Below are 12,106 nucleotides of genomic sequence, written 5' to 3' on the forward strand. Positions count from 1 at the left end.
ACATGGAAATTAATATTAAGAGATCGATCTTAGCTTAATGATGGTAGGCTCCTTCCAGTAAATAAAAGCAGGGAGGGAACGAGCTATTTAAATTGCAGCTTATGTTCAACTTCTGCAAGAATCGCAAAGGTAGAGAGCAATGTTTGCTGGAAAGATCCTAAATACTTAAATGTAACATTAGGCGTTGCTAACTAGATAGACAGCTGCTTGAAAGAAGAATCCGTGCATCGCACATTCGCTTCTCGTGCAAAAGTTAAGAGAGTTATAGTGGTAGTGGTAGTGATTGGTGACGTTAGAGTCGAGCGATCTATATCTTCTCTGGTCATTATGAGAGCTAGTGTTACTGTACATACCTCGGTGTGGCACAACACCACAAACCGTCCCCGAGCGGATCTGTAACTCGCGCGCAATCGTTATGAGTATCGTTAGCTAAGTTATCATCGGAAGATATAGACGCGACGCGCCGCCGGGCGCGCAGCGTGCAGCGCCCGGCGGCGCGGCCTCCGACCAAGAAAGGAAACGAAAACGAGTCACAGTTCACATAAGCCAATGCATACATCCAAGAGCCCAGAATCTTAAGGGTTTGAGTCGAGGTGTCTCGAGTACAACGAGGAAAGCCTTGTCGGCATGCAGCGAGGCGGTCGGACGGCGAGGCCTCGCTTAGTGCATAGGGCGAGCGGACGCCGCGCGGCCCGGCCGCTGCGCGGACACAGAACCACAGATCAAATGCAGTTGTGGCGCGCCAGCCAGGCCGACGCGCCACCCGCCAACTCTAGCTCTACGACCACAAAGTAAACGACATCAAGAACGTATGTCCAAAAGGAAAAAATAAAAAAAGTAAATGAAAACCAATCGCCGACGTAAAAACGAACAGAAACACCAACGCTAACGTCTAAAATAAACATACAAGTATACGAAGGTGACGATTTAAATTTCTTCTTAAAGACTACCTTTGGTCTGTTTTCTGCTCACTAACCTTAGGCACAGGGAGAAGTTTTTGTGTACTACGACTGACCTGTAGCAGAGAGCGCTCAGGGCAAATACTATGAATACCCCCCCTACCACAGACATGAGCACCGCCACGAGGAAAACCGTGTTCGAGCCGTGGTAGTTCTCTGCGCCCAAACAGAAGGGAGTGAGTCGCGGCCGGCGCGATCGGTGACGTCACGAGGACAACGTGACGTCAGCGAGGCAGGCGGCCGGCGCCGGCGCCGCGGGCCCCGCGGTCGGCGTCAACACACGACATGGATACGACAAGACAGGCACGAGCGACACACACAGTGCAACAACACCGAGTTACCGTCCGTTACCTGAAGCAATACGCCATCCAGGCGAACCCCACGAACACAGACAGCACGACCGCGAGCAACAATATCACCATGTTCATGGTGCTCATCTTGTTGCCCTCGTGCTCACCTGCAAGAGAGGGGTCCCGCGCGTTAGTGCGCCGGCGCCGCCCGCCGCCGCGCGCCCTCCGAGCAATGCTCCATGCAGCGCCGCCAGGAGCCCGCCCACGTGACCTGACTCACTCGCGCACACCCTCGTGCGCACACGGTCACCCACTACGCTAGTTACTGCAGTACAATAGAACAACAAGGTCTACAAGAAGTCTACAACGCTCGAGTCAGATCACGTATCACGTGAGGCTCTTAACAATAACTACTCTTTGCTTGTTGAACAAGCTCCAAAAAATAACACGATATACCGCAGCTATAATTTTGCATTGATTTAGAAAGCAGTGCTCGGATTAATGGCCAATTAAGTACAAAGTAGGGGGAATATTAATAGGTAGATACAGTACATAAACACCTGAAAACACAGAAAACAGTTAGACTGAAATAATAAAGGTTACGACAGATAACAACGAATAACAAAACATATGGCATGCAATGATGAATGATTCTATCTAAAGTATTGCAAGCTTTTTCATACTGTGTACTTGTTTTTTTTTAGTGTAATGTAATTAAAACAGCACAAGTTTAGATCAGCTTTTTGTGACTGTCCTGCGACTGAAAATGTAATAAAGACAATTATTAATAAATTCATATTATTCTTAATCTATGTTTATTGTTAATTAGTATCGACAAGCATGTGTGCTGTAAATAAGCTGTATTAGTTAAGTTACAAACACAATTAAAATGCTCGTCAGATACATCTGTAGAAACACTAGATTTTTTTATCAATAAAAAATCACATAGTGTTTTGTGTCTATGTTCAAATTTCTTTTTTAATAAATTTTGAGTTCCCTAACTTTAAATTTTGAAGTGAAAAAAATTAGGCCGAATAGATAAAATGAAGTTGTTAAAAAGGTACGTGACAAGTAGGTTGTACATAGACATGATTACATGTAAGCGTCGTTCAAACGAAGGTGTGGTCAGCCGCTGGCTCTGAGGGACAAGTTCACAATCGCAGAACCGCTCGTAGCCCGCGGCTGACAACACGTTTGAGCGTACGCTTAGCATCATTGTATCAAAGAAATATACCCCAACAATTTGAGCACCAAAGTATTAAGGTATTTTCTAGAACATGAATGAATTTGTTAATTGAACACAAATTTCATTTGATAAATATCTAAATGATTGATTTCTTACAATAATATTAGGGTCTACCACTCGTTATTGAAATTACACAGCTGTTACATAAGAGAGACGGTATACTGTACGTAAAGCTCCGTCTCGCTTATTTAAGAGGTGGTAGACCCTTTACATTAGTAACAGGTCTTTATCTATAGTTTGAATCTTATTTTACGTTTCAATATTATACAAACAATATAGTTTTCTAAAAAGCTGTTTATTTCAATTGAATGAAAGTAATTTTGCCATTTTATTTCATTTTTAGTCTTGTTGCCTTATTTTCTTTAATGTGATAAAAATATTTAGGCTTTCATGGTAGGCACCCAGTTTGTCATCACGAAAACTTGCCTCTGCGATATGACACGATGATATTCGATTTCTTTGGTTGACTTAATTCTTTATTATTAAAATTGCATGTCATCCCTTCTTTTTACTTTAAATGAATTGTAATTACTTAGGAACTACTAACATTTATTTTTGGATATTTTGAGGCACCAATATTTTGAATATGTGTCATTACACGATACTGGCAGAAATCAAATTGCTTGCAGATTAGCAGATTGACACAAACAAAAAAAAACTATTAAGACATGGTATTTGGGGGGCAGCTTTTCAGAAACCAAGGTAAACATTAATAACTTTCTTGTTTATTAGAGCAAAGACATAGATAAAGAACCAGACAATATTATAAAAGTAATCATATAGTCATTAGTACATAATCTTGTTGTAAAACTTATATATTTAGGCATATATAACTGGGGTCGACTCACCATACGGTGTTTCCTTTTTGGTCATATTGTAAGCAGCCTTGGTGCTATTGTCGGGTACGTATGGGGTGGGCGATGGGGGCAGCGCATCGTGGTGCGAACAGTCGGGCCCCGTCCAGCCACGGTTACACACGCATTTGTTCATATTAGAACACACCTGGAATGGGAAGCGTGAATTCTGTGATTAGATAAATTTAACGAGGGGACACTTGGAATTGCTGGTTGTATAAAAAGTAGGTAGGTAGTAGTAGGTTATAAAGGTTTCGGGTTGAGCCCGGGTGAGGTCGAGGTGATCGTAAGCATTGCCACGACAAAGGGTAGACCTATTTCCAGCAATTCGAGTGGGTAAATATCCATATTTCAGAAATAGTTGTAGTTAATTATATAAACAGTTTAATTGCCATCTTTTTATCGACTAAGCAACTGTCTTTTGCGTTGTACAGTATAATTTTCAGCAGAAATCGTAGTTCAGTTTGGATAGTTATATTAGGTAAAGAACATTATTTTAATTTTAAACACGTGTAGCATCCATAACAATATGACATCAACATTGTCACATCCGCATAACTTTTTGAATACCTGCGTGCTTATTGTTTACGACTAACATGTACGACTTAGCTCACACAATCATAAACGATAACAAAACCAATTTAAAAAGTACTTTACATCCACACACCCACCACACACACATAATTTATTCAAGTAACCGTACGAAACGAATCAAAACTTATACCATTTGGTACACAAACATTCTGTGCCAATCCAAATAGAACTTTATATTACCGAATCAATTCTAGACTTAGAACAAGTTTCAATGATATTAAGGGAATTAATTTGGTAGTAGAATCGATTCGTATTACCTAATACCTAACTGACACAAATTGAACTCCAGTGGCGGGTACTATTTGTTACGTGGCCGCGTGGTTGGAACAACTAGGGAGGGAATGGGAAAAGCGTTAATTAGCATCTATACGACTATTTCATATACATTGAACGAAAGTTTTAGAATTTTATCATGTATAGGTAGAAGATTTTTTTTTATTGAAAGGGTTATCAAAAATAGTTAGACATATGTGTTAAATATATGCCTGTTGAAAACCATTTTCAGCACACACACACATGATTTTTCGCAGAATTATTGTTCCCTTGAACCACACTCATAACGTTACGTTTTATCGCCCGAATCCCTCACTAAAGAATGAACATTAACTCTCAAATGATTCCCGACAACACAATAAATCTCCAGCTAAACCCAAAGGGTGGTTACGGACAAATTAGAAGCGAGTTCGGAGCGAGTTCCCGTAGTAACTCAATCCAACGCGAATTGGGTTTCGGTTGAAATTGACGTTTGCAAGTGCGGAATCGGTGTTCGACGAAGGTGAAGAGCGATGGACGGACAATTATAAAACTTTATACGAAATTTATTCATGGCGAAAAGTCCTGTTAAGTACTTTGTTCGTTTAATTTCATATTCCAGACCGATTCGAAAAATGAAGGTGGAATTTGTTTCGGAAACTGCTGTTCTATCTGAAAAGTTGAAAAATTTAATTCAAGTATGCAATGAATGTTAAGTTTTTCGAGCTTTTATTACGATTTAAGCGTAAATTTGTGAATAGTTAAGCCATTAAATGCATTTTATGACCGCCAAACCTTTAAATGAAATATGCAGAGAACTCAAATCCTAGTAGACTACCGGTCAACAAGCAGACCAGTAATTCACCAGAGCTAAACCCTCTCGGAAGTGGTGTCAACAAATCCAGTAGGAAACGTTTCCCCGAGGCTACATATTACACTAAAACGTAGCAAGTTAGTATTTAAACTATTTACGTCCCTCACTCGGTTCCCAACTATTCGGGTTTCAGACAGTTGTACAAAATTCGAGGCACGGCACACGGCCAATCGGATTTCCCCAAGGGTTGGGCACCCCGTTTCACCGAGATTTAGTTAAGGTGGCACTGTGAAATTTCTACACTCTTGCTAGATTTTCGTGACGAATTTTGCGTTTGGGATATTTTCCGGTTGAGTGGAAATATGGATGCAGTTTTGGATGGATTTGAATGCTAAAATCTTTTTCGACTGAAAGTTCAATTGCTTCGCTAGCATGTGGTTGCCAAAATGGTTTACAGTTTTATATTTCTTGAAAGGAAGACATAGGCAGATATTATCTCACTCATTGTAAATCAGTTACTACAATCTGTTCCAGATGTGTTTAATAATAACCTTTGTTTGAAATTAATTAAAGCACTGCTTCACATTAGCCCCGGACCGTCTTACTCGGGGCGCAAGCCTCTCATATAGAGAAGCAGCGAACAATAGGTCCCGCTACACAAAACCCCGCGACTCTTGTTGATTCATTTTCTGTTACCAACTCGGCATACCTCATTAGGAAAGGTACATCCAACATATAATTAACGATGTCCAAACTACACGAGAGGACCAATTAAACAATATTGAATTAAAACTTGCCGTGTTACAATCGCTATTTAACCCACTTGAAATAAATTTATGACTCCATTTTGAGGTGTGTTCGGACTACATTGCAGTTTGAACGAATATTCTGTATATTACTCGGCGGTAATTAAGTTTCAGCTCGGAATATGAATTTTAAATAAGCAGTAAAAACATGCTGTTTACGGTCTTCGCCTACAATGAACGTTTTTGTAGAGAAAGCTGTGGTCTTGACAGCGGATGGACCGCTTTCCAATGTTGTACAAGGGCAGATGTTATAATTTACAACAAATTTTAATAGTGTACAAAAAGTAACTTAGTTATAAAAGAAGTACTAATATATACCTAGATAAGCTTACAGATATTCCTAATCTATAGAAGAACGTACAATTTCAATTTAAAGCATCTGATTAAATGTTAACATTGAATTAATTACAGACATTTTTAAAGCCATTCGGTTAATGAAGTGCCAACACGGGCTACGCGGAAACGAAATTAATCAGGTATCATTTAATTACGGCGCTGCCTTCTCTGTAAATATATTCCGCGGCTGTATACATTGCAGGCTGTGTTAATTGTCATGTGAGTAACGCGAGCTCTCTTTGACTACACTTCGAAGAACAGAGGTTTTTTACCTCAATTTTCCTCTTTGGTATGTGTATAGTATGTTACTATAATTAAAAGAAATATAAATGTTGCTTGTATTTTTCGTTCTCTTTCTGATATCGGAGTTTTACTCCACAACCGTATTTTCATTCTGAATCTTGTCGAAAACGATGTCTGACATTTAATGTAATTTAAAAAACAAGGATTTTCGATACGAATGCGTATTGCATAAAAATGACTTCTTCTCTGTTCAACGCATCAAGCCAAAATTTAAGAGAAACTTGAAAGCAATTAGATCAAAGCATTACGGATATAGTAAGAAACGCTTCAAATTACAACTGTACTAAAAAGTACTGCTTTATTCGGTAAGTTAGTAAAGTATTCTACAATACAACTTACAAACCATTTGCTAACAGTTTCGAACACATATCGCTTAGGTATTGTAAGTTCATGTGGGTATAATATTTTTATAACGCCGCTCGGAGCCGAGTTACTTTTTAATAGTTAGAGTGGCGTCCCGGGCCTCCTGTTATTCAATTTTTGCTTCGCCACGCTGTTAGATTTTATCAGTTTAGTGTAGTGATACAACCTTTGCATATGTTAAATGTTAGGATATTTAGGATGAAGTGGAGGATTTTTATGTCTTGTTTGTTAGTAAGTTTTAAATGATGTTGTATTTTGATTTTTAATCGTAATTTTGTAATTAATTATAGAAATGATGTACCTAGCGTAATATGGGCTACTCGTAAATGAAACAAATTTCTCAATGTTTAACAGCAGCAGTTTAAATACGAATGCTGATGAGTTTGTTGCGCTGTTTCTTCTTCACAGTTAGAGCTCCTAGGTAGCAATGAAAAGTAGTCGAATCAGGGTACCGTCCAATTTCGAGAAGTGCTACTTAGTAGCTTCACTTAAATAAACGATTTTTGATTTTGATTCGAACATGGTCGAAGTTATTCTTAGGTCTTACCCCTTTGCCAGAGCACTCGTTGTTGTTATGGTCCGTGGGGCACTTAGTGTGATCGATGTAGGGGAAGATGGAGGTGCAGGTCTGGTTGACGCAGACCAGATTGTCCCCACATGGTGTACCGTCCCGCACCAGCCCCAGTGGCGTTATTTCTGCGTGCTTCGGAAGACCTGTGGTTGCTCTGGAAATTGGTGGCAAAAAATGTTAGTTGGGGACAATAAATTTTGATTAGGTTCATAACGTTAATAAAGTTACTAGTAAATAGATGATCTAGAGAAATTTGACCTGCCTGGTTTGTGAATATAAACCATTATACCAAAAAACATTCTAATCGGACCAGCCGTTTAGGAGGAGTTCAGTCACTGAACACATACGGTAGACTTATCATGTAAAGAAAAGCATTTATTTGTAGAATCAATTAAAGCTATACTTTTAGATTCGATGGCACAATGTGTATAACATTAAAACCTACCGAGGGCTTAAATGCTAAATTTTCCTTTTGATATTGCAATGATTTTGTTTTCTTTGAATAACCATTTATCGACAGTAAATCAAAGTACATATAAAATATCCAAGTAAGATGTAATTGACTGAAATCACTATAAACGATAACTTACTTGCATTCATACTCATTTCCCTTGATACTGATGACAGTCCTCGTGTAGTACTCGTCCAAGCCCGGTACTATCGGGTAGCGGTTCCCTTGCTGGCACTGAAGGGAACCGCATCGGACGTTCCTGGAGAAAAGTGTACTTTAGCATCTAGGAAATAGAGATTATAATCGTTTGACTATACCAGATTCAACATCATCAATCCGACAACTAAATAACACCTGAAATTATCCTACTAATATTATAATCGTGAAAGTTTGCATGTCTGGATGTATCTTCAGGAATCTTTTTATTTTTCAAGCAAACGCCGCTGAACGGATTTAGACGAAACTTGGTACACATATCCTGGATTTATACATGGAATAGTTTTCATGCCCATATTATGCTCCTGTGGGATCATGCCTAAAAATCATAAGACTTTAAATTTTATTTTAAACCTAACAATGAAACTTTTATAAAGTCATACTTACTCAGTTTCACACTTAATAAAATGTCCATTCCCATCCTTCCCACAATGACCTGTGACTGCTCCTTTAGAGTTGAACTGCTCGAAGCATTCCTTGTCGGCGCCAGAAGACCCTTGGCCCCAGATCTGTTCGCACTGTAAGGACAGCGTGGGGCATTGACCTGCGAAGCAGTACCCCTTGCCTTCCTCACACGGTTCCCCGTTCTTCCGGTGGGCGTCAGTGGGGCAGGTGCCGGAGAGACCGGTGCAGGTCTCCTCTAGGTCACATTCGTTGGTCGCATCCCGACATACTACGCCGCGTGGTTTAAGCTGCAATAATACAAAAAACCTACACTCAAATTTGGATCGGTTTGGTGAGCGAAGATGTAGCAAAAACAGGATTTTGGACAAACACTGATATTTTTAACCATTAAAAGCCCTTTGGTTGTTTAAATCATTTGACTTAAAATATGTATTTTTAAATGTTAGACCGATGTGATTTCGTTTTATTAACATTTCTAGAATGTTACTTCTAATAATTTATTACTAATATTTTATGTAGCAAGAATGTAATATAAACCAAAAAAATAACTGGGAACGTTTGAATAAAGTTTTATTATGTTAGGCAGAACTTGGTTAGAGCTGGCTAATTAGCAATTAATATTAAAACACGAACGTATGTGCGCTCGGTAATTATGTCGTACAAAATGTAAGAAACTTTATGCTTTTATTATTAAAGGGAAAGTAGGTTACACTGGGACCGCTTTTTTCTTAATTGAAAGTCATGATAGCTGTGTACCAAGAAATAATAAAACATTTCCTGCATTGCGTACCGTAAAGTGTATTGTATCAATGGGATTTAATTGTCTTAATTGTGACATTCAGAGGGTTCTTTATAGGCTGGTATGCGAAAGAACGACTCCCGGAATTTACAATTAGTTCCTTTCTAACGGGGCGTTTCATAAACATCTAAGTCCACTAAAGGGACATTCAGACTGAGAACAAGGATTCCTGGATCACAGATGCTTGTCCCAAGCGGTGATATAAACTACGCCTCGTTTCGCCCTGTAGGTTTAACTACCCGTACAGTCATCATTATTAAAAACCTGATGATTTTTTGTTTCATGTGTTAAAACATAAGGACTTGTCATCCGATAACTTCTGTTTATGGTTCACACACAACCCATGATAAAGAGATCATTAATAAGGGCAGTTAATGTTCTTCAATAAAATCCTTATCTTCCCCACTTCTAATATACCCACTTATACCGAACACTCATCACCATAAAATGGGTAACCACTCTTTTTGGACGCAAATGGGTTTGCCATTTTGATGCAAATGGGTTTGCCATTTGCATAGTGGCCCCAAACTTCATGAGATATCAACTTTCTATTATTCAAAATTATGACATGATCTGATTAACATAACCGGTTTAAATGATGTATTACAGGCGTTATGCTGTAAATTATCACGAATACATTTGTGTGACAAATGCAAATTTGTTTCACTAGTAAGTTTTGTTGTGAAATGCGATAATAGACTTAACTAATTTGAGAGTATGGCATGAATGTGGTTGAGATTATCAAAATTTTGAATCGGTATGTTTAAAGCTGTTTTATTTCATTGATGTGTCCACTCAGCTATGTTTATTTGTTATATTTTTATCTGTTTTTTTATCATTATTCTTCATTTATTAGACACTGTTTTATATTTCTGAATTTGTGATTTCTATTGTCCCAAGTCTGCTGGCAGATTTTTGTAAAGAAATAAGTCCATACACTGTGTCGCACTGCTTAACGTTCTTTAAACTTCATATATTTTGTATAAATCATCTTCATAGGATAGAGAAATAATGACAAATAATTATAAAATAGTCTTAGTCCTCGCCTGGCATCTCTCGCAGCACTCTCCAGACGCGCACTGCGCCTCCTTGGTGAGGCGGCAGGTGAAGGGGTCGCAGCACGGGTTGGTGTTCTGGCACTCCGTGATGGTACCGCAGTCACACTCCTCGCCCTCGTCCAGCCGCCCGTTGCCGCACTGGTGGTGGATCACCAGCTAAAAGAAAAACAGAATAAGTTACGAAAATGATTTTGTTTGGCACAGTTAACGTTTGTTGAAGGAAGAAACTGCATTTTCATTTGTTTAAAATTTCTAGAGGTTCTTGTCAATAACAAAAATGTCGGACTATTTTCTATGATAATAAAAGCCTTTTAAAGTCACTCTTTCACCTATCCCACACAAAGGTGTCAAAGAAAAATCTGTTACAAAGAACATCATTATACCCATTTCTACCCACAAAACGTGTAACTAAAATATCCCAGAATAGAAAACAAAACGACATACGAACCGAAATGTCAAACTCAGTCAAAAAAGCATTAGGCGAACAAGGGAAACATTTCAGAATGCCCAAAGGGTGAGGATGTGCACAGATATTGAATTTACATCGGGAATCGAGATTCAAACGGGTATGGTAGGCAGGTGAGCATGTTGCTATAGGATGCCATGATGGAAGGTGTCGGGTATCTGCCGTAAAGGTATTTCTTTTGGGGTAAATATAGTTTGATCGTAGTATGAATTCAGATTTAGGCGCGATACTGTTTTAGTTTAAGGTTGGCATGGTTTATTCTGAAGCCCGTTAAAAAAATGGACACAAAAGATCTCGGACCGTCTAAAATTAACATTTTAGATTGAACTCAAGATAACTGACATCCTCGCGTAGGTTGTAGTTTCTAAATAATTCAGAATTGTCCAAGCTAAATAAATACATTAGAGAGGGAAGTAAACTGTGAACCGATTACAGATCTTCATGAATACTAGATAAGGTAACGTTCCAGTTCATCAGAATAAATCCGAATCAAGATTGCTGCCGGAGTTCAGACGTCCTCTCTAATTTATGTTTAAACTGAATTCTACTGCTGAATAACTTACCTGAGTATTATGTTGATATTGCGCTACTTTCATAAAATATACGGATTCAAATACATGTGTCTGTAATCCTCTTAGTAAATTTTACCAGCTCGCACTTTTATAGGTAGGTATATCACGCAATAAAATTGTCATATCAGCAAAGGTTACATCTAAATTGTACTCTTGTAACAACTCCGCGTAACAAAAAGAAAGCGAAACAAAAAAGAGAGCAAAATGCCGCGATATATAGAGGCGACAACAAAATAGCGCTTCGCACAATATCATAACAAATCACGCATCACTATGAGCAACCGCTACAGGAAAATAAAGGCATTCGTTTCAGTCCCCGATAAATATGTAAACGTGAGAAATCGAAGGGGCGAAGCAACGCTCGCATTATCATTCCTGACTATGCAAATTTATTCCAATAAACCCAGGCTGCCGTTCGTTCCTGTTATTATATATTCGCAAACGAAGAGATAATTCAGAGCGCGGGGGCAGCCAGAATTACCATAACTTTTATTAAAGGAGTGGGCCTCCGCGCGGCGACAAACAATGCGTCAGGCACTGATTAATTTTCAACGTGGAAATCTGTTTTGAATCCGAATGAAGTAGCGTGGAAGTGAGCCGACGTCTTCCGAGAATAAGACAGGGTATACAGGGAACTGTTGACAGGAGTACGAGTCAATTAAACGTCCCGGCGGAGCGCCGGGTATGTAAGCGTGTGATGACAGATGGAAGTAATTTCCCTCCATCCTCTGTTATATTAAACTTTCCTTTT

The 12,106-nt window shown here is 38.9% G+C and overlaps 1 protein-coding gene across 1 annotated transcript in view; it reads right to left on the minus strand.

Annotated features, from left to right (window-relative positions):
• LOC113504440 (disintegrin and metalloproteinase domain-containing protein 11) overlaps positions 1-12,106 on the minus strand; it is a 385,396-nt gene that overhangs the window by 2,344 nt on the left and 370,946 nt on the right. The window contains exons 17-22 of the mRNA XM_026886724.1: positions 10,306-10,473; positions 8,443-8,747; positions 7,979-8,098; positions 7,365-7,542; positions 3,344-3,497; positions 977-1,115 (exon numbers count right to left, since the gene is read on the minus strand). Of these exons, the coding sequence (XP_026742525.1) occupies positions 977-1,115; positions 3,344-3,497; positions 7,365-7,542; positions 7,979-8,098; positions 8,443-8,747; positions 10,306-10,473 (1,064 nt within the window). The remainder of the gene's footprint in view (positions 1-976; positions 1,116-3,343; positions 3,498-7,364; positions 7,543-7,978; positions 8,099-8,442; positions 8,748-10,305; positions 10,474-12,106) is intronic.

The sequence above is a fragment of the Trichoplusia ni genome, chromosome 22 (assembly GCF_003590095.1).
Source record: "Trichoplusia ni isolate ovarian cell line Hi5 chromosome 22, tn1, whole genome shotgun sequence".
Lineage (NCBI taxonomy): Eukaryota > Metazoa > Arthropoda > Insecta > Lepidoptera > Noctuidae > Trichoplusia > Trichoplusia ni.